At 46.4% G+C, this 20,907-nt stretch overlaps 2 protein-coding genes across 2 annotated transcripts; one reads left to right on the top strand and one right to left on the bottom strand.

Moving 5' to 3' along the window:
- The first annotated feature begins 590 nt into the window (after nucleotides 1-590).
- On the top strand, nucleotides 591-12,023 carry fntb (farnesyltransferase, CAAX box, subunit beta). Its single transcript, XM_084439416.1, has 12 exons — nucleotides 591-1,007; nucleotides 1,487-1,551; nucleotides 4,234-4,306; nucleotides 5,321-5,412; nucleotides 7,257-7,403; nucleotides 7,911-7,994; nucleotides 8,168-8,254; nucleotides 8,705-8,834; nucleotides 10,507-10,639; nucleotides 10,893-11,004; nucleotides 11,094-11,208; nucleotides 11,359-12,023. Exons 1-12 carry the CDS (start codon nucleotides 909-911, stop codon nucleotides 11,491-11,493), a joined length of 1,272 nt encoding a protein of 423 aa, XP_084295542.1. The 5' UTR covers nucleotides 591-908; the 3' UTR covers nucleotides 11,494-12,023.
- Nucleotides 12,024-12,359: 336 nt separating this feature from the next.
- On the bottom strand, nucleotides 12,360-19,392 carry max (myc associated factor X). The gene is made up of 4 exons (XM_084439735.1): nucleotides 19,257-19,392; nucleotides 15,039-15,146; nucleotides 13,842-13,980; nucleotides 12,360-13,657 (listed from the first exon to the last, which is right to left on the bottom strand). Exons 1-4 carry the CDS (start codon nucleotides 19,290-19,292, stop codon nucleotides 13,470-13,472), a joined length of 471 nt encoding a protein of 156 aa, XP_084295861.1. The 5' UTR covers nucleotides 19,293-19,392; the 3' UTR covers nucleotides 12,360-13,469.
- Nucleotides 19,393-20,907: the final 1,515 nt, after the last annotated feature.

Raw genomic sequence — 20,907 nt, 5'->3', positions numbered from 1 at the left:
CAGCAGCAAATAACCAAGCCTACACCACATATATCCCATGTCTGCACTACTGCGAATTACATTTTGACTCTTTATTTTTCGGAAATAGCAGAACATCCCATGTGATTCCTTTGAACAGTGATGCTGCTGCTGTTTTCTTTCGCCAACAAAGCGGTGGTCCAGATTTCCACTCAGCCCACTGCTCTGGGTGGGGCGGCGAGGATGCGCTCGGCATCTCTCGACATCGCTGACAACGAAATGGGTGGAGTTAGAGAGCACATGGGCATGCAAGACAGCATTAATGAACAGCAATCTAAATCAATTTCACATTTAGTAATTCACATTTCATATTTTAGCAGCACTTTCTGAATTAGACTATATAAAAGCGAATTGTGAGTGAAGGATAGCCTATCCACCTCATTACCGCATTTATGCTTGATGACATAAAATCAGAATCAAAGCGCGCTTTATCCTTCCTTTTGGGGAAATTGCTCTATCTGACTTGCCGTAGCTTGTCGTAACTCCGCCCACTGTCCAGGAAATCAGGTCGTGGCTAGAATGTGTTGAAGAACGGTAAAGGCTAGTTCCCATAACCGCAGAGGCCATTTAGGGTTAAGTTTAGGGTTAAATTAGAGTTGTGGCCAAGGTTAGGATTAAGGTTAGGTTAAGCTTTAGGTTTAGGGTTATGTATAGAGTTGAATTAAGGCTAGGGTTATGTTTAGGGCTGGGGCTAGGGTTTGACCGGTCACTGCATTTATGGGAACAGGCCGTAGGCTAGATGTCCCATCTAGCCATAACCAGGACATCACACTACCGCTGTCAGCTGGGTAAAGCGCGTAATGTTATTGATAACAACCAAACTATTAGCCATAAAAATATAATTGCAACACGTTTTGCAAAGCTGTCTGCGAAGAATATATAACATTATCATGGAGAGCATTCCTCCTCCGTTACGGTGCTTCCGCGGGTGTCATGCTTCAGAATTATTCAGAGACGACGGAGAGGAAACGGTGACTTCAGTGGAGCAGGTGAGACAGATGGTCAGCTTAGTTAGCCAGCTATTAGCTGATTTAAGCCAGTCAACTGTCTGTGATTAGGAGCCAGTAAGTAGTGACTACCAGTACAGAAAACGAATTATTGGAACATTTTTGCAAGCTGAAATAGCTAACGTTAGCTAGCTCACTAGCTAAATCTTCCCAGCAAGAACCGTTTGTGCCAGTGTCAGCTAGCACTAGTTATATGTAACAAGATGAAGTGGAGACTATAGTGCTTTATAGACAGACACCGAGTTCCTCACCAGAGCGTCTATTTTCTATCGTAAATTCCAAGCGAACCAGCAGGGTTCTAGTAACGTTCAATGCCAATAAGTTGCTGACAAAGCCGCTATTAGCTACATGTTGTGGTATTCGTCAAGCAGTTTGGCATGCTGCTGTCAGTTGTCATGCTGTTTGTGTTGTAAACTCACTGTTCTGCTTTGTCTCATTGACGCATGCTTTTTGTTATCCAGAAAAAGGTTGAACGCAGTATTCAAGAAGTGATCAGTGTTTCCCAGCAAATACACAGCTTACCGCAGTAAGTAACGGTAACGTACAGCATTCTCGTGACGATCATATATCATAGTGATATATTCGTGTTGGAGAACCTGCCATTGCACTGAATTCTGAACCCACCCCAGCAAGCAGACTTTCAGTGACGTTCAGGACTAGGCCAAATCCCAGCCCATATGTGATTTTTTTTACGTCATTTCAACAGCGTTTTAGTGACCTATAGGTTCTACACCAGAGCATAAACATGCTATATAATGCAGACACATTTGAGTTATGTGGAGGGTTTTACGAAAGGGAAAAAAAACCTGTTCCGTGGCGGGATTTGTGGCCCTTCTGTTTCTAACCAGCTACTATACCCAGCTAATCTACCACCCTTCTGTTTCTAACCAGCTACTATACCCAGCTACTCTACCCTTCTGTTTCTAACCAGCTACTAATCCCAGCTACTCTACCACCCTTCTGTTTCTAACCAGCTACTCTACCACTCGACCACCAGGCTGTTGTATAAATACCAAGCACAAAGCCTTTACATGTCATCGCTATTTAACTTAGAGAAAAATTGGAGTCAAACCTAGAAGTGCTGCCTTATCATCAGTTGAAATTTGTGTAGACCACATTTCACCTGTGCAATATGACTTTGGAGAAATACCAAGCTGAACAAATTATCAAAATGAGTTTTTTGACATGTTGATGTTATCGCATCTTCAAACAAAAACAGTAAACCAGCACAAATGTTCCCGGCTGGTCAGATAACGTTGTTTTTGAACAGACTAAAAGTTCAGAAAGACTAATTTGGGTGTAGGCCTAGTGCTTGCTGGGACACGATGGTTTAAATGGAAGATCGTACTGGTGATCGTGCTCAAGGAACACTTGGGACATATATACTTTGTGCCAAATTTGAAAAACTGCCTCTGCTGGAAAAGGTGTTGTTATATATGTGATATCTTGTAATTTACAGTCAATAGCACAGTCAGATTAGGTAAGGCATGTTGTTTTGTGTGTGAAGCATACATTTTTCGTAGAATAACCTATAGGCCATTCCTTTTCAGTGGGTGTATAAGCTTGCTTAATTGCTGCTTTCAACCAGACTCCTTTATAATTGTCGTCTCAATCGCCTACCCACACAGAATTGTTTTGCTTTGCTACACAACATTTAGTTATCACCCAACCAATAACTGGTTGACTCAGTCATTTCCATGACAACCACATGGTACTGAACACACAGTGATGTTTTCGTCAGTCAGCAGTAATGTGAGATATATCATCATGTCAATACTCAGAGTTCTAGTAATGCTCATATTGACTGCATTGTGTGCTTTGCCTTGTTGCTTGGTTACCTTAAAAGAAAAACATCCCTCCCTCCCCCTGCCGCCTCCTGCCTACATCCACATGCTCTTTGAGTGAGGGCGACAACCACGTCCACACAGACATCAGAGAACAATGGCTTATCCCTGTTAGATGAACCTAGAAGATGACTCATTCACACAGCCGCCAACATCATCAAGCTAATTTGTAACACGGCGTACACGGTACAAGGCCCCTGGGCTTTCCTACAGTAGCTAGCTAGTTTGTGGGTAGTCTCAACACCAGACCCATGACAGTTATTTCACTGATACACTATGTAAGCCATTCTATGTTGCTGCATGCTGCAGATCTCTATAAGGGCCTTCATGCAAAAATCTCTTTTTCAAATCCTGGCAATTCATTGGCGCCGGAATCACCAATCAGTAATGACTTTCACGATCAGGCACTCCCACCAAACCTGGCCCCGGCCATCTAACCTGGGCTAGCGTCTCTCATTTGCTGCTACGAACTGTCACACTCTCAATTTTTTGACCCGTCGATACGCCCTCAGAAAGATTTGGCGGCGAAGTGGCACAGACTCTATTATGTAGTATGCGGAGCGCAGCGATTCAACGTAATATTTGAGTCTGGAGAGAGACTAGCTTGTTGGAATGTTGGTCTGGGGTTTTACTATAAGGCCCCTAGATTTTGCTAGTTAGCTGTGTGGGAGTGTCAGTCTGGGGCCCCTGGATTTTGCTAGTTTGCTGTGTGGGAGTGTCGGTCTGGGGTTTTACTATAAGGCCCCTGGATTTTGCTAGTTTGCTGTGTGGGAGTGTCGGTCTCATCCTGCCCTCTGGCTGCTGTTGTTTTCCTGACCCGTTTGCTGCTGTGAGGCTTTGGCTAATGATACTATATGCCAGCTGATCCCTGCCTAACTCAGAGCAGGTAGACCTGGACTCTTAATTACACGAGCTCTGGCGCGGCTCCCACAAACAGTTACTCATGTCACAAGGCTGGAGTGTCAAAGGTTTCCCCTGACTCATAGGCTAGAGATTAACACGCACTCAGACACACGCGCATACACATGCACACGCATAGTTAACACACCCATACCCTTTGAAACAGGGGAAGGGGATGAGAATTTGGCAGGTGACGGCACCAATGTCAACAGCGCTCAGCTGAGAACGTGTAGCCTAATTGGTAGAGAGGATGGAGAGAGGATCCCTTCGGAAGATGGCTGAAATGAACATACTGAACTCAGAAATCCATACCAGCGTTGTGGTAATCTGAACTGTAGCTGTTGGGATGCTTACTTTGATTCAGTGTAGACGGAGCACCTCTAATACTGCATGTAGACCTACCCTCGGTTTTGGCTGTTCGCAAACTTGAGCTCTTCTATTGATCTCTTGTTGTTTCTCCCCAGGCCTACTCTATTGCGGGAACAGCACTACCAGTATCTCAAGAAGGGCTTACGTCACCTCTCGGACGCCTACGAGGTACAGTACATTACACATGTCCTGTCATAGAAAAATAACCGCCAAAGGACACAATATTCAATAGTCATCGGCCTGTAGAGCTTTATTCAAGCAGCTGCAAGGGAGATTCAAGCACTTATAAGGCCCTGTTCGCATGAAAGTTCCAATCCCCCATTGTTACAAACAGAGGCTCTAATGACAGCATTCTCTGCTATAGAGCGATATGAGTCCCTTGAGACAGTTAAGACGTTGGTCACTATTAGTTACAGAAGGTGGGGGGATATTTCGCTCCCCGAGTTCAAAAAATGAATAGAGGTGAATGGCCGGCCATGTTTGGGCGGCTTGTGGACACACCCCGTGAATCGGATCCGCTCCAGAATTTAATGGGTTGTTAGTTTACCCATTCTACACCCATCCACTGAGTTTTATGAAAAGCAGTCTGTTTGTTTTAGCATAAACCTGGTACAAAATATTAATGGAGGTGAATGGCCGGCTGTGTTTGGGCGGCTCATGGACTGCCCCACGATTCAGAGCCATGCTGCACCCTTCCCCGAGTTTCGTGAAAATCTGTGTTGTTTTTGTGTAATCCTGCCAACAGACAAACAAACAAATGTATTCATGTCACTGAAAACATGACCTCTCACTCTGCGACACTTGACGATGTTTCTGGGGCGGATGTAATCAACCTCCACAGCTGCTACCAGTAATCCACCTGTAAACATCCGATACGGAGCTAAGCTGTAGAGGGAGCCCCTCGCCGTCTCTGTGTGAAAATTTAATTGAATGGGTGCTTAGCCACTCCCTGACTGCCCTCTCTGAGCATTTAGGCTTGGCTGTTATCACCAATCTGAGGCCTTTATAGTTCCCATATCTAGACCTGTGCTCTACGCGAGTGTATTGTTGGCCTATATTTGTGTGTGTGTGTGTGTGTGTGTGTGCGTGTATGTGCGTGTGTGTGCGTGTGCGTGCGTGCGTGCGTGTGCGCGCGTGCATGCGCGTGCATGCTGTGTGACCTTATGTCCTAAATCTCCGCAGTGTCTGGACGCCAGCAGGCCGTGGCTCTGCTACTGGATCCTTCACAGCCTGGAGCTTCTGGAGGAGCCTGTTCCCGCCTCGGTCACCTCAGAGTCAGTACCGCCATGTAGCACCGACAGGCGAAGGCCGGATTCATAGTCGACGCAAACTACATAAGCGCAAGCTTCGCAAGGCCACGCAAGATCTCGTTGCGTCCTTGCGTGTGTCATGCCGAAATTTGTCACTTGACGCAAGCAATAGTGAAATTCCTTGCGTTTCCACAAAACAAAACACAGAACACAAGCTCTCGTGTGATGTTGAGCTTGCGTTCACAACGTAGCTTGCGTTGTTTAAGTCGACTATGAATCAGGCCTAACGCCACGTTCACGTTGTACAACAGCTGAGACGAGACGCTACTTTTAATACATCTGTCGTCTTGTTGTGAGTCTTTAAGGGCGTGAGATTTGACACGTTAACTCTTTAAAACGACAGTTTTAGGAGTTTCAGAATTCCAAATGGGCATTGTTTTAAAGGACAGCCCTGTTAAAAGGTTATTTACGATCATATACAGTACAACGGCTGATATCTGATTTCTTCCAACAGTGCACTCTCGAGATACGACCTGTTGCCACTAACACCTATGGATCCATAGGTGCATAGACAAAATGCCTCAAAAACACCATAAACTCGTTTTCAAAGACGGGAAAAATCGTATGTTTGCTTCCGATCAGGTTTTATTCATCATTTAGCATAGAACTGTTTTCACTTGCAGTACATACGTTTGTTAACTTCCGCTTGAATTTTAGGAGGTCTTGATTGAGTCTAGAGGCTACCGTAGAAGAAGAAGAGCCGCTTCCGGGTCACAGGTCTAAACGACAACAAAAACAACAACATTGAGAAGCCAAGCTTGCTTTGCAGCTGGTATTTCATTGATAGTGTTAGGTAGAAGTGTTTGTTGATCAAAACAAATATGGGATGCAGATGAATCAAAATATCTCTGGCTTTGTTGTCAATACAAATCAGTGGATATAATATGATCAATAAAACCCGATCGGAAGCATACTTTGTGGCAATCTTTTTGCTGAACAACGGACACCAGTGACCACTCAGTGATTTTCCTGTCTTTGAAAACAAGAGTTGGTGTTTTGGAGGGACTTTGGCTATGCACCTGTGGGTCCATTGAGTGTGTTAGCAGCGACGGGCTATATCTTGATTGTGCACCGTTTGACAAAACTTTGATATCGGCCGTTGTTAACATGGCTTATAATGTTGAATTCCGAACCTGTCCTTTAAAACTGTTAAAAACCATCTCAGGTGTATGAGAAACCCAGCCTTACACTGATAGTCTTAAAGGGATAGTCTGGAATTTTTGACATTGGGCCTCATTTTAGACTTAATACCATAATGTTGTTGACTGATGGATCATTTTCAACTGATAATTCCATGCTATCTCTTCATTCGAGCGTTCACGGCATGCTAATGCTAGCGCAATCGAACCAAACCGGCTAGCATACAAAGAACTCACTCCACAGTGTACCCAAATCAAATATGAAGACAGTCTGTCAGGGGCTCATTTGAGTTTTTATACCATAATTTTCCAAGTCCAACTATCGTTGAACCCATTTGTTTGTTCGGACCGATAAAAAGAAAATGTTCTCCATCAACGACATTAAATCGAAAATGAGACCCTAGTTCAAAAATTCCAGGCTATTCCTTTAACACTGAGCACTAATGCCACAGCACTGCTGCTGCATACTGCTAGAGAACTGTTAGTGTTGCTAATTCTTCAATACTGCTGCCAGATTGCTCGTGTGCAGCTGTAGTTATCATTATGGATATCGCGGTATTGCGGTATTGCTAGTCCACCGTTACTGCAGTGCTACAGTGCAGCTACCCCTGTCACAGTGCGAGTATAAGCCACCATGTTGCATGTAACAGCTGCCACTGTGCTCTTCAGTGTGTGTCAGTTCTTGGCGCGCTGTCAGACCCCGACGGGGGGCTTCGCCGGGGGTCCCGGCCAGCACGCCCACCTTGCGCCCACCTACGCCGCCGTCAACGCCCTCTGCATCATCGGAACTGAGGAAGCCTACAACGTCATAAACAGGTACAAGTACAGTACTGACTGTCCAATCGGAGCAGGGTGCAGGACTGGTCCAATCACAGAGCACGAATCACAATATGTTAGGACTGGTCCTATTACAGAGAACGATATAGGACTTCTTCTTCATCGTTTGGGATAGTTGTTATTATCCTCTCTCCCCCCAGGCTCGGGGCTATCCTTTCACCACCCCGAGCCTGGGTGAGGGGTCACCCGGGCTATATATCCGGGCACACCTTCAGGAGCCATGTCACCGTTTCGTCATCCAAAACCATTAGGCCATGCATTCCGATATGTCGGACAGTCCTGGATGACGTGGTCTGCGGTTCGTTCCTCAGCGCCACACTCGCACGCCGCACAGGATACCAAGCCCCATCTGTGCATCAATAAGCGGAAGCGATATAGGACTGTTGAAGAGTGTGTCAGCCAATGAATGACATCAGCCTTACCATGTTACCACAATGTCTTGTTTACCTCTCCTCCTCCTCCCCCACCTCTTAATCCGTCCCTCAGAGAGAAGCTGCTTGACTTCCTGCTCTCGGTGAAACAGCCAGATGGTTCCTTTGTGATGCACGTAGGAGGAGAGGTGGACGTCAGGTAAGGGCCATCGCCATGGTTGCAGTGGAGCCCGGGGGATAAGAACCCCCCCACCCCTCCTCTCTCCCTCTCTCTCTCTCTTTCTCTCTGGGTCTTTGTGAGTCGCCTCTGTCTCTTCCTCTGGGTAGATACCAAGGACCCATTCCCTCTTGTGTGTGTCCCCTGTCTTGCAGGAGTGCATACTGTGCAGCATCTGTAGCGTCGCTCACGAACATCGTCACGCCCAAACTGTTCGAGGACACGCCCACCTGGATCCTCAGGTAGGGATGATGCTGGCTTCTTGATGTTATGTCATTTACCCATAAAAACCTTGCTCTCGGGTGAAACGTGAACGTTTTAAAGCAGCTGGTGGTTTTATGGTGCGTTCAAGACAACTCGGGAATTCCCAGGTTGGGAATCCCGACCCCCGACGTCATTGCATTCATAACGAATTTAACTCTGAAAAAATGGTAAGTAACGTAACTAGCTAGCTCTGAGCTATTTATTATATATTTTTTATAATTAAATTCTTACCGTCAACGTTATATGCCGCCATGTTGTGACGTCAACTCGGGGCTCAAAATGATACCCAAGTTCCCAACTTATCCTGAGTTGGACGAGCGTTCAATTAGTTTTTCACAAGCCGGAGGTCAGGAATTCCTGAGTCCCGAGTTGTCTTGAACGCACCATTATAGCAATGCCTTATCCATGTCTTGCCACCCCACATCCAGGTGTCAGAACTGGGAGGGGGGTCTGGGGGGCGTGCCGGGGCTGGAGGCCCATGGAGGATACACCTTCTGCGGGACGGCAGCCATGGTGATTCTGGGGAAGGAACACATGCTGGACCTCAAGTCCTTGCTGGTGAGACTCAACAACCATGTAGTCCAAGAATGCACATCCCTTATGTTATTCCACAGGTGCATGATAGAAAAGTGGTTAATAAGGAAAAAATCATATCTGCACACTGTTTTTATTTTGCTTTTATTTATTTATTTTGCTAGGTAGGTAGGGTACAACGTTTCGACCTCCAGGGTCCTGTAGGATGTACCTGACGTAGACCTTGTGGGCCGAAACGTTGTACCCTACCTTATTAAATCACCGTGGGAGCAAAAATACGGTGTGCGGAGACTGAACAACCAATCACAAATGGGTCCTATCATCACATTGTGGCTCAGTGCTTCACGTCACATCACACAGTGCATTTGTGTCAATGTCCCCATACAAATCGAACCTGCAACCTCATTGGTCGTTTGCGCGGTGTACGTGTACCTGGCCTCGTCTACGCACACGGTGCCAGCGATGCAGCATGACACACACTTGTGTGAGCGTCCCCCGGGAGGACCCCATGTTCTAGATTTCTCCATCTGCGGTTGACCTGGCAGGTCAGAGTCCAGGTCAGAGTCTCTTGACGGTACCACAGGGATGATGAAAGGAGACACCAAAGGGGCTGACTGTCGTAAGACTCCCAGAATCCCCCTCATCACAACTACCTGCATCCCTCCTCCTCTGTCCACCACCAAACGCCCAGCCTTGGTCCCGGAATAGCTGCCACAGCGCGTGATGGCCACCAAACGCACAGGGACACGCCGAGGGACTGCGCAGCACAGGCAGAGCTCAGCTTCCTGACTGCCTCGCTCACTCTGTGAGACTCCTGGTCCCCAGTGAGTCATCCAGTTGAAAGGAGCCCCCAGTCCTGTGTGACCCTCCGTTGGACCCTAAGTATTGATTTCCTCGTATGGGATCTTTACTGTAGTCAGTGGTCGCCCCGCCCCTCGTGTCCATCACGGGTTTCGCTGTGAAATGGTTTCTTTTGAGTTGAGTTGATTAAACAGACGGTCCCCACAGCTTCTAGAATGCAAAACACAGGACACCAGCTGGTATGGAAACCCCAGTCCAATCACAATCCAGTTTGGCCCTCGCGATTCAACAAGGGCTCCTTGTCCAAAACTCCTCCCTTCCCCCCGTCTGCAGATTATATGAGTTCATATTCCCCCACTCATATTCAGACCGGATGGGATCTGGAGATTAACAATTTATATTCTCCCTCTGACCAGATGAGATCTGAAGATTGAGTTTATATTCCCCCTCTTCTGATTCTGACCGGATGGGTTGTGATGGTGGGCTTGGTTCTGAGGAGAGAAAGCCAGGTATCCCCTGGCTCTGTGTGCTGTATAGTTGGATACTAGTTTAATTATACAACAGTGTGTGCGATCGCCGATTATTGAGGAATCAATCCCAAATTCCACAGCAGACCCAGCTGTATTATTGCTTGCTAACATGTTTGGGGGGGGCAGTCGTGTAATAGTTACACACAGCGGAGGATAGTGTCACAATATTCACAATATTGCATAACAGGGTTATTTCCACTGAACTAGCATCTCCATATGCCTTGTGTATAAGGTTGCCATGTTTATTACATGGAAACAAATGGTACAAATGTAAATTGTCATTCAAAATAGCTACCATGGAGCTTGACGGTCAGTTGTGACAGTTGGTGAAAAAGGCGCTCGTGTCTTTCTGTTCTGTTCTTCAGCGGTGGGTGGCCAGTAAACAAATGCGCTTTGAGGGGGGTTTCCAGGGCCGCTGTAACAAGCTGGTGGATGGCTGCTACTCCTTCTGGCAGGCAGGGCTGCTGCCTCTGCTCCACAGAGCATTCTTCAAACAAGGTACCCCTAACCCGTAGAATACTACCCCTGATAGAATACTCACTTGCTTGGCCAACCTTGCGTGCATGTCATTCCCATCCATCCATACATACACACTGTACTCTCATGAAAAGGGCAGAAATATGTTAGAAATGTAATGTTTCAGATTCAGATCTTTGTGACATGTAAACGTAGTGTACAATCACAGTGAGATGTTTCTCTGTGTGTGTGTGTGTGTGTGTGTGCGTGCGCCTGTGTGCGCGTGCGTGCGTAGGCGACACGACTCTCAGTATGCAGAGATGGATGTTTGACCAGCAGGCCCTTCAGGAGTACATCCTGCTATGCTGTCAGAATCCAGCCGGGGGCCTTCTCGACAAGCCTGGCAAGTCAGTACCACGCCATCTGTACATGCAGGCACACACACACGCACGCATGTACGTGTTCTGATGGATGCTCTTCCTCTTCTGGCGCCTAGATCCAGAGATTTCTATCACACCTGTTACTGTCTGAGTGGCCTGTCTGTGGCACAACACTTTGGGAACATGGATCACCACCACGAGCTCATCCTGGGCCGGGAGGAGAACAGACTAGTGAGACTTTTTACATCTTTTTTTTGTTTTATATTTTGTGGACTCATGGAAGATTAGCCTAAATCTTGGGCTTAAAAGATATTTTTTTTGTGTGAAAGTCCTGCGTTTGCTCCCAGAATGATGACTCGTTTTCTCTCCGGTCCTCCCCAGGCTCCGTCCCACCCGGTCTACAACATCTGTCCAGAGAAGGTGGCCCGGGCCCTGCGCCATTTCCACCTGCTGCCTGTCCCCGGCCCAGGCCAGAGAGAGGCTGACCTCCAGGCCAATGCTGCTGGTCCATCCTAGGGCTCGGGAGCTTTCTCAGGGAGAGTGAACGCTGAGGGGAGAACTGTAAACTGTCTACAAGGGTGCCGGCTAACAAACTCTCACTCTGGCTTGTCCCTGCGCAGACAAGAGCAGCGGGATACTAGGGCGGTTCAAATAAAGACAGAATCATGTAGGAATGTCTTATGTTGCAGTGACTAATTTGTTTGAAGCCAAATTGTTTAGTTTATGAATGTCATATACCGCAAAAACGATTGTCTGCCAGCTGCAAGATTCCATTGTATTTTGTAGTATTCAGGCATTAATAACTGCATAAAACAAGTTACAAACCAGATTCTTGCACATGTAGTAGAACTGAGGGGGACAGTATCCTTTTAGGAAACTAAACTGTTTTCAACAAAGGTGACACACAGCAACGTTTATGCAAGCAACTGTTTGAAAAGGCTATCCTGGATAACATCGGCCTTCAGTGTTCAAGAATGTGTGCCTGAAAAGCTGGTTCGAGAGCCCAGGCCAGATCTCTTGACAAGTGATTTTCCATCAGTCATTGTCTACTGTTGTCCCCTTGAGCAAGGTACTTAACCACTACAGTAGCTCATGAATCTAAGTCGCTTTGGATAAAGGTGTTTGCTAAATGACTAAAATGTAACTCAAACCCTCTACTTGTGTAATACAATGCCAATCAATCAATACCGTCTACTTTCATATCAGCAGGGCATATTTACAATGAAAACCGTCGCAGAACACGGTATTAAAGGTTAAAATAGTTTTTATTTATAGTCTCATAGTAGAGGTAGTCCTCAACTTGCAAGACAACTGTTGGCAGTATGTACAACATACCTGTAAGTTCCATGGAATGGAATCGGACAAAGACCTATTAAACACTAATCATACCCTAGATGGAAATAAAATGGAAAAGATACATACACATTTCCTAGAGAAGCAAAATGCTTTTTTTTTTTTATCCTTTGGGAGTCCGCAACATTTAAGATTTTACTGTGTAAAGCACAACACGTTGACGGGGACTTAATTCATACCCAAATAAAAAGGGGAACTATCTTTTGACATTCAATATCTATTTCATACCCATAAGGAAAACTACAAGTGGCAAATTGGTATTTTCCCATGATTTGTGAGAATTCTACAAAATGCATAACATTTTAGATAGCGTTGAGAAAATATCCAATGTTTTTTGTGTGTGTTTAATCTAGACGCCTACTGTACGTATTCTGCCACCTAAATTCATTCACTAGTTCAAGCTAAAGGACAAAATACGATATGAAGTTCGGAATTCTTTTTTTTCTTCTCCAAAAACGTCAGTTTCAAGGGGGAATATATTTTACTTTCTTCAAACAAATGTGTTAAAACATAATCCAGTGGGCCTGAGGTGGGTTTAAACTTTTACATCAAATATTAGTTTCAAAGTATTTTCACATTCTTGTGTGGAAAAGTAGTCTACAAATATTTAAAAAGGTAAACTTCTCCGGCATCAGGACAATTCTTCTAGGCGGGTGTGTCATTTCTAAACAGGTTCTTATCAAGGTAATCAACAAAATAAACAACAAAAAGTATGTCTTAGCAGTGCTTGGAGGAGTGCCCCCCCGGCCGCACGCCTCCCCTGGCTCTTCCGGGAGGAGCGGGCGTGTGGAGGGCACATGAGCATCCCAGTCCTTACATAGCAAAGCTGCCTCATTTTGGGGTTTGGATAGTTGATGCTGATGAGGGGATAACAATGCAGGGGGAGTCACAGAGAGGAGAGGGAGGGAGAGAAAAACAAGTTCTACCGGGATTTGTGTGTGTGTGTGTGGGGGGGGTGGAGTGGACAGGAGAGACGGATCAGTGAGGAGCTGGGATTGAGAGCTGGGATTGAGGGACGGAGAGTCTCGCAGGACCACACCCAGAGAACCGGAGGGGGGTGGGGTGGGACGGGGGCAGGATCTTCTCAGAGAGTGTTGGGAGACTGCACTGCCCCACCAAAGCAGGGGGGGCGCCACTCTTTAGCTGGCCTCCACACGCAGCTTCTTCCTGTTGGGGGGTTCTTCCGGCTCGGACTCGGAGCTGGAGTCGGAGCCGCCGTCAAAGGCCGAAACGGCACTGCCCTTGGGGTTGGTGTACAGGCTGCTGTCGGACGAGGAGTAGTTGGCCTGGAGCTGGGTCGAGCCCTTCACCTTCTCCAGGGCACGCACTGCAGGGGGCCGGGGATGGGGAGAAGAAGAAGAGAGGAACGGAGGGAGAGGGTTAGGACGGCACCATGACCAGAACACAAAAACCATAATCAGAGGGGGAGGGTGAGAGGTCTCCCTAGGACCCGCCTGTACTTCCCAGTCTGAACACTAGGCTGCAGCAACACTCCGGGCCCGGCGTCTCACCTTGCTGCTCCAGCAGAGCGTTCTGCCTCTTCAGGTCGTCGATGTCCTGTTGGTGCGTGTGATTTTTCCGCCTCATGTATTGGATATACTCTGTGGCTTTGTCTAGGATTTGGGCTCGGGACGCCTGTTTGATAGATTGCTGTCGGCAACAAATGACAAGCTAAAAGATGACGCAAGGTTGCAGTGTCCTTAACACATCCTAACCCTCACTGTCCTCCCACTAACCCCCAGGCCACTAGAGAATGCAGTTATAGAGTGAAACTACTAAGACTATGTCAACTCTACCCGACTATGAAGAACAGCACTGCCTTACTCTGTGCAATTACACCATGAATTGATTCCATTTCAACAGCTTCCGCATGATGGAGAAGGCCAAATGAAAAGCTAGGTTACCTGAAATTAAGTAAATCATGGTAATTTGGACTTCTTCATCATGCCTTGGTGTCTATAGAAGCCATAGAAGAACGCAGCACACCAGTACCACTACCAACAAACATGTCCCACCCCTACCCTAACGAAACAACCCGTAATCTGAACCTGCATCTCTGCACACTGAGGTCACTGGCACCCAGTCAGACATCACCTTTAACCTTCCCCCGAACCGAGACACACAGAGGGAAGATTAAACTGAGCCAGGAGACTCAGAGGAGGGAAGATCTTAAATTTGAAAAGAAGAGCTTGCTGGTTGGGTGCTCTCCAATGCCCTCAATATCAGAGATGTCAAAACAGGAAAGAGAAAACAGTTTCTTCATAATCGCTTCCTGACGCTGGTCCCAGTATTTAGGCTGCATCTCTCACTAGCTTCTATCTGAGCTCCTCCACTGCCCCTTGTCTCGCTATCCAAGCTCCTCCACTCGCCCTAGTCCCTCCCTCCCTCCCTCCCTACGTACTTCAACGATCACCCACACATTCGAGGTTGAAGACATCTTTAAAATATTCATTTCCAGCAATAATGGAACGGAAAATCACACTCATCTCCTCAAAAACACTCAAAACATGCAATTGCATTCTATGTTCTAAAATGTGTAACTATTACAGAGGCTAGCAATAACATAGCACACACATGAAAAACAAGAAACAAGATCTCAATCCCACCACCCTCACAAATCCCCCTTCAGCATCACAGGTAGTGGGGCGGTGCCCCTGTTACAGCCAGGCGGTGGCCGGACGATGACCGGCCAGCCCGGCTTCACCAACCTTTTCCCCCTGCAAGGCGGGCACGGAATCCCGGAGGCTGTGAAAGCTGTCTTTGATGTGGTCCCTACGTTTGCGCTCCAGCGCATTGTGGTGTGCCCGTTTGTCTGCCTGCAATGAGAGAGGCACAAGGGGGGCTTCAGCCGGGAGAGATGACACAACACACACACACACCGCCGGGGCCCTCCAGCCGTCCCCCGGGAGGAACGCCACCACCCCTTCCCCAACGGCACCCCTCTGTGTCTGCCGGTCCCTGGTCCTATGCACAAGCCGAGGAGTCACTGGTCAACAATGTCTTCATGGAGCAGTTCGCACAAAAACAGGACATCTCCTCCAGCCTTCTCCGGCTAGGTTCTTGCAACGGATCTAGGAAGGATTCATTCACACAGGGCCTATTCACTTTTGTGGTCTTTGCTACACATACCAGTTAATACAGTGGGATTGGGTCAGAAGGCATCTCTCCCCCTTCTCTGACTAATGCAGGTCTACCCCCACCACCATTGACCCTGGCTGAACATGCAGGGTGGGTGACCTGGTTCGTGTCCAAGGCAAGGGTGAAGAGAGAAGACACCAAACCCATTCACATGAGGTAAGAGGCGGGGTACAATGAGGCCAGCAGATGCCGTTTGTAGCTCTATTTGACTACCGCCATACAACTGACTGACTTGACTGACCTTGGAGTGGTGAATGCATGTAAAATTGTAAATGGACTTGGTGGATCTTTCTCCAATTACCTTGGGGCTTTATAATGCGGTGTACTGTGGATTGAGAATGTAGGCTAAGTTAACTTTGGTAGCAAACATCATCTCAAATTACAATGTTTTTGGTTCACTACAGAGCCTAATACTCTGATCGTGCTGTAGGCCAACTATTTTGTGTTAATTTCACCTTCCTCTATCCTTTCCTGCAATATGAGGATACAACTAAGCATTTCTAGTTGCTTCCACCCTGAGGGCAACATAACTCTTCGACTACTACAACTACACACTGCTGTACTGTTTAGGACTTGTAAACACAGCCTACATTTGCATTCAGGTTGGACAATAAAGAAACAAGATGGCCACCCCGGGTCACATGACCAAGGCTGGGCGGAGAGCAATAAACGGGTCCAACCGCTGCAGCACAACTTGGTTCAGGCCAGGTCAATAGGCATCCAATCAGATCTACTCTAACTACACTTCAAAATGAAACCAAACCTACATAAGAGACCAAGACAGAATTGTAAGGACAGATGGCACAGGAGGGAGAGACTAGGCAAATACCTTTAGATGTGTGGGCCTAGGGTGCTATCTGCAGACTAAATCTTGACCAAAACAAATAACCAACAACAACCCATGTCGTGACTAGGCACTAGACTGAAGGCTGAGCAGACGCCAGTGGCTTATTGCACAATAGTCTGAATCAAGAGTGACTCGTTTCCAGAGCCATGTGCCTCAACACACGCACGCACGCACATACACACACACTTCCCTCCACCTACCGTAGTGTATACAAACATGTGACTCTGGTATTAACAGAACGTGCAAGAGAGTGTGGCAGCTGTTTTTTTTTTTTGTTTTTTTTTTTTTTTGCATTCCTTGTCAGTGAATGGATGATGGGTGTATAGGCCCTGTGAATGACACACACAGCAGTAATGTGATGGAAGCACGATGGGGTGAAGGGAAACTGTTTTACAGTCCTCAGTCAAATAGGTTTATTAGAGCAGGACCTTGTAAGGGCAGGCAGGCCTACCTAGTGCTTGCAGTTGATGTGCGCTGCAGGTATACATGCCAGCCGTTCATTAACGACCAAAACCATTTCGGCTCCCTCACATGACATGGCCTCGTGGTGTCTGCCTACTGAGGTTGCTCAAAATAAGGGAACTAAGGACATGGAATCTTCTTCATCAGCCATTAAGCCTTACCTGCCTCACAAACACGGTTCTCAAATTTCCCTGCGCGATATCACACCATCTTAAAACTGATACCGCCTTTACCTGGCTTCCCAGTGGCGGTACAGCTGCACGCCGCTCCCCGGCCTATTCCTACCGGTGACACGTTACATAACATCCACAGACGTGGAGACTGTAGAAGCTGCTTATCTCCCCGCGGTGTGGCCTCTTGCATTCTGCCTGAAGAGTTCAGAGCTGCCGCTCAGTGTTAAGTTAAGCTCTCGGTCCACAGCTGTCCTGTAACACACAGCTAATCGTTCTGACTGAAAACTCCCATGTCATTACAGATACCTCTGCTCTGACCGGCGCCTACGGGCCCCCCTGCCCACCTATGACTGCTGCGGTGCGACAGGCAGACAGGAAACAGCTCGTCCCAGTCTGGGTTTTGTGCGTGTGCACGCGTGTTCACTGCTCCACAGTACCACTGGGAATAGGAGGGACAAGATGGAAGCAATTTGTCACCGACCTGCAGGAGACTCTCTACAACAGCAGGGTTCACCCTCACATAGCCCAGGGTTGACTAGAAAACTACCCATGGAATAAACCTGTAGGCAAGACAGTTTGCAAACAAACCTGGCTAAATTCTCTAAATTAATCTGTTAAATTTGGTCCACCCTCAATTATTACAAATAATTGCCAGGTCAAAATCCTTTCAAACTTTTCTCTTCAGAGTAAGCTCTATGCCCAGCATAAATCAGCTTCATCCAGACCTGGCAAATAAATGGTTTTCTAAATCTGGTGTAGCCATATCTAGATTTCTAATAAATGATTTTAAGTGGAGTTATTTACAGAGCTCATACCATGTCTGCATTTCAAGCAAGCTGTCATTTTAGGCAAGGAGTCATTGACGAGTCAGTCTAAAGCTCAAATTCAGATAGCATATGCCACTCTGAGATTACGACTGACTGTCGGGAAAAATGTATTCAGAAAAAAAGTATGTCGTACACGGGGTGTTTTTTTTCCGCCAGTATGCGATCTGGCTACGTCATTCATTTAGCTTGCCAGCGTTCACTGGCCTGTCAAGAAAAGATGGCCCTAATCACTAGCTGCAACACACAGGAACACATCCAGCGGACCCTTCCTGACGCGACGACTTCTTCCAAATACAGATATGAGAGGCACTTTGCAAATAATTATCCATTTGAGAAACCATCGCATGTGATGTGCTGGCTATGGCCAAATTTAATGGGTGACCTAGAAAATGCTCTGGTATAGCGCATCATGAGCGCATAGGAAGCTGTTTACAGAAGCAGCTTCATGACATTAATTAACAAAACCATAGCTCGATCTGTGTCCGAACGATAGCCCTTATTCTAAGATAGCTGTGCCGTGTCAACTCTCTATGGCAACTTAAGGGATTGGTGGTGGACACCTCATCGTGCATTGTATGTGGGTGATCATTTTGGGCATCCACACCTTGATGGTCCTTCGAATGAATCATGCAAATAGAGGACAGCGGGATAGCGTGTAACATACGGTGCAACTCAAATGCAGCCCCCGCTGTTCTATAGCGCTAGCCTAGCTGGTATCTGGCGCTAACATGGACTGTGTGCTGTGCAGTGGCTTGCTTTATGCTACCGAGGAGAAAAACAAGCTACATTTCTCGGTCTGTAATTGGGGCTTGCAAATAACTCATCTTCTATATCCAAAATTAAACGATTCCTCCACATAATTAAATTTAAACAGTTAAGCTAGCTACCAAATAAGTCTGCTAACTCACGCAAATATTATTTCTTCTCTAACTATAGCTAGCTCGCTATATAGGCTATCCAGTAACGTTATTTTATTTAAGTCGCTTTGAGGACATTTCTCGCTTCATTACGCACCACAGAGTGATAGGTGATTCTTCCTGCAAAAGAGACAGAACAGAAAGGTGCAATTGTAGCCACAATTGCTCCCCAAACGTGACCACTTTTATTGCGTTAACCAAATGAAACCATTACCAGCGTAAGTTAGCTATTCTACTAACGTTATATAACTATCTAGTACATTATTGTATTTTTTTTAAACTCCAAAACCAAAATTCATTTCATTGGGATAGCTATAGCTAACGTTATTCCGCTTGCGGATGCTTCAGTCCTAGCCGGTTTGCCAATATTATTGCCAACCATATAGCAACTAGCAAGCCCTGGACAACAGCAGTACAGTCTCAATATATAGCTCTCGCTAACGCCTTTCACTTGCAGTGCCTTCTTGCTAGCTAGCTAGTTAGCACTAGCTAGCTAACATTACACACAGACCAGGGTGGGACGCTAAATGACAGATAGACAAGTTAAAAATGATATACTCACGTCACTGTCGACTTCGATGTCATCGTTATCGCTCATTCTTTGATGAAATGGTGGATTTTAAAAGAACCGGCGGCTCAAAAACAACATGAAGCAAGTGCCTACCTAAGATAAAGCAAATGCTTAGGCAGATTCGACTCCCAACAGAGAATGAACAGATCGAGATTCAACGAACTCGATCTACACGTGACTCACGCAGTGTGAAGCTAGCCTCAATAACGAAACGCATATCCGGTAGCGTTCTTGCCAGGAATTTCAAAATAAAGGTAACGCAAAACAAATGTACTGTAGCCATGGGTGTATTACATGGATGTATTAATTGAACTGTAGAACCCTTTGGCTAGCCTCACGTCACCTGGTTTCTGTTGCTTGGTTTCCGGTCTAGAGCCCACAAATGCTGAACAGCCTATTCTCGTCAGTCGCTACGAATTAAAATAAAACATGGACATACCAAACGAAGTAGCCTATTCCAGAAGTAGTTCTTGCCACATCGCATCATAGGTTTATCGGTAAACAGAGTAGGCCTGTTTTTGGACAAGGGGATCACTATCCGCTTAGACCGGAAACCACAATTGCAAAGCTAATAGATAGGGCCTACACAGTTCCGGAAGTGGGGTACAAGTGGGGGTCAACCATGGATGTGGGGTCAACGCATTATGAGTGGATTTTCTGTAGCCTACTTTTGGCCACCTCCGAGATAAACTGTTCGCTTTTTTTGTGATTGAATAAACTTTTCCGCGTGTTAGTGTCCCTGTTGACATATTTAACGGTTATCGCCATCAACCAAGTGCATAATATTCAAAAGTCACTCATCTTGTAAAGAAAAGATTGCTAGCCAGTTAGCTAAAGCTAAAAATAACAGTGCCGCATAGCAGTGAGTCTCTTCGCAAGACAACCCTCGCCCGGCCTCACAAAGCAATTTGACCTTGACCAAGCCTCGAGTGTACATATAGCAGCAACCAATTTCGTTAGTTACCCTAACGTTACCGATAGCAGTGACACACTGCTATGCAACTAGTTATTGTTAGCTTTAGCTAGCCGGCTAGTAATATTTTCTTAACAAGGCGAGCAACTTTTTAATATAATGCAGTTGATTGATGGCGATAACCGTTAAATATGTCAACAGGAATTCAACACACTTGCAGAAATCACAAAAAAGCAAGCACAGTTTATGTTGGAGGCAGGCAAAAGTACAGAAATTCCATTCATTAACGTGTTGTCCCTCACTTGTAGCCTATACTTATGGAACTACAGTGTGTATCTATAGGCTCCAGGCTAACTGCAGCGACTGCACTGCGAGACAGAGTTAAAGTTGATTGGCAGCAGGGGGGAGTGGCCATATGTTTAATAAACACTTTTATTTTACTGATGACTGGTGTCAGAAGTGGGATCATCTAGACAACAGAGGTATGAAAATTCTGACGGGAGCTAGGTAGTTTAGCTACAAAGTGAAAGTGAGTTAGCCGGCTTGCTAGATCAAGGTATGGACCACTTTGGTGGAACTGCTAGAGTGAGCAAGGACAAGGTAAGTAAGAGGTTGCTGTGAAGATGGCCGCCAAGGAGTGGGCACGAGGATGTCCGCTGCTGCGTCGTGGCAGGCTCTCTTCCTGCAACGAGTTCGTAGGCCACCAGGGAAATGGCTGAAGGGCCTTGA

Source organism: Borostomias antarcticus, assembly GCF_949987555.1.
Source record: "Borostomias antarcticus genome assembly, chromosome: 6".
Classification (NCBI taxonomy): Eukaryota; Metazoa; Chordata; class Actinopteri; order Stomiiformes; family Stomiidae; genus Borostomias; species Borostomias antarcticus.
Note: the sequence above shows the minus strand (reverse complement) of the source record. Positions and strands in the feature narration are given on the sequence as shown.

Bases quoted from the DNA above. Each gene is read 5' to 3' on its own strand.
- fntb (XM_084439416.1), top strand. From the start codon at position 909: ATGGAGAGCATTCCTCCTCCGTTACGGTGCTTCCGCGGGTGTCATGCT. The intron at 4,307-5,320 runs GTACAGTACATT...AAATCTCCGCAG, and splicing joins ACCTCTCGGACGCCTACGAG to TGTCTGGACGCCAGCAGGCC. The intron at 10,640-10,892 runs GTACCCCTAACC...GTGCGTGCGTAG, and splicing joins CAGAGCATTCTTCAAACAAG to GCGACACGACTCTCAGTATG.
- max (XM_084439735.1), bottom strand. From the start codon at position 19,292: ATGAGCGATAACGATGACATCGAAGTCGACAGTGAC. The intron at 15,147-19,256 runs GTGAGTATATCA...CTCTCATTGCAG, and splicing joins ACATCGAAGTCGACAGTGAC to GCAGACAAACGGGCACACCA. The intron at 13,981-15,038 runs GTTGGTGAAGCC...TGTTGCCGACAG, and splicing joins CCGCCTTGCAGGGGGAAAAG to CAATCTATCAAACAGGCGTC.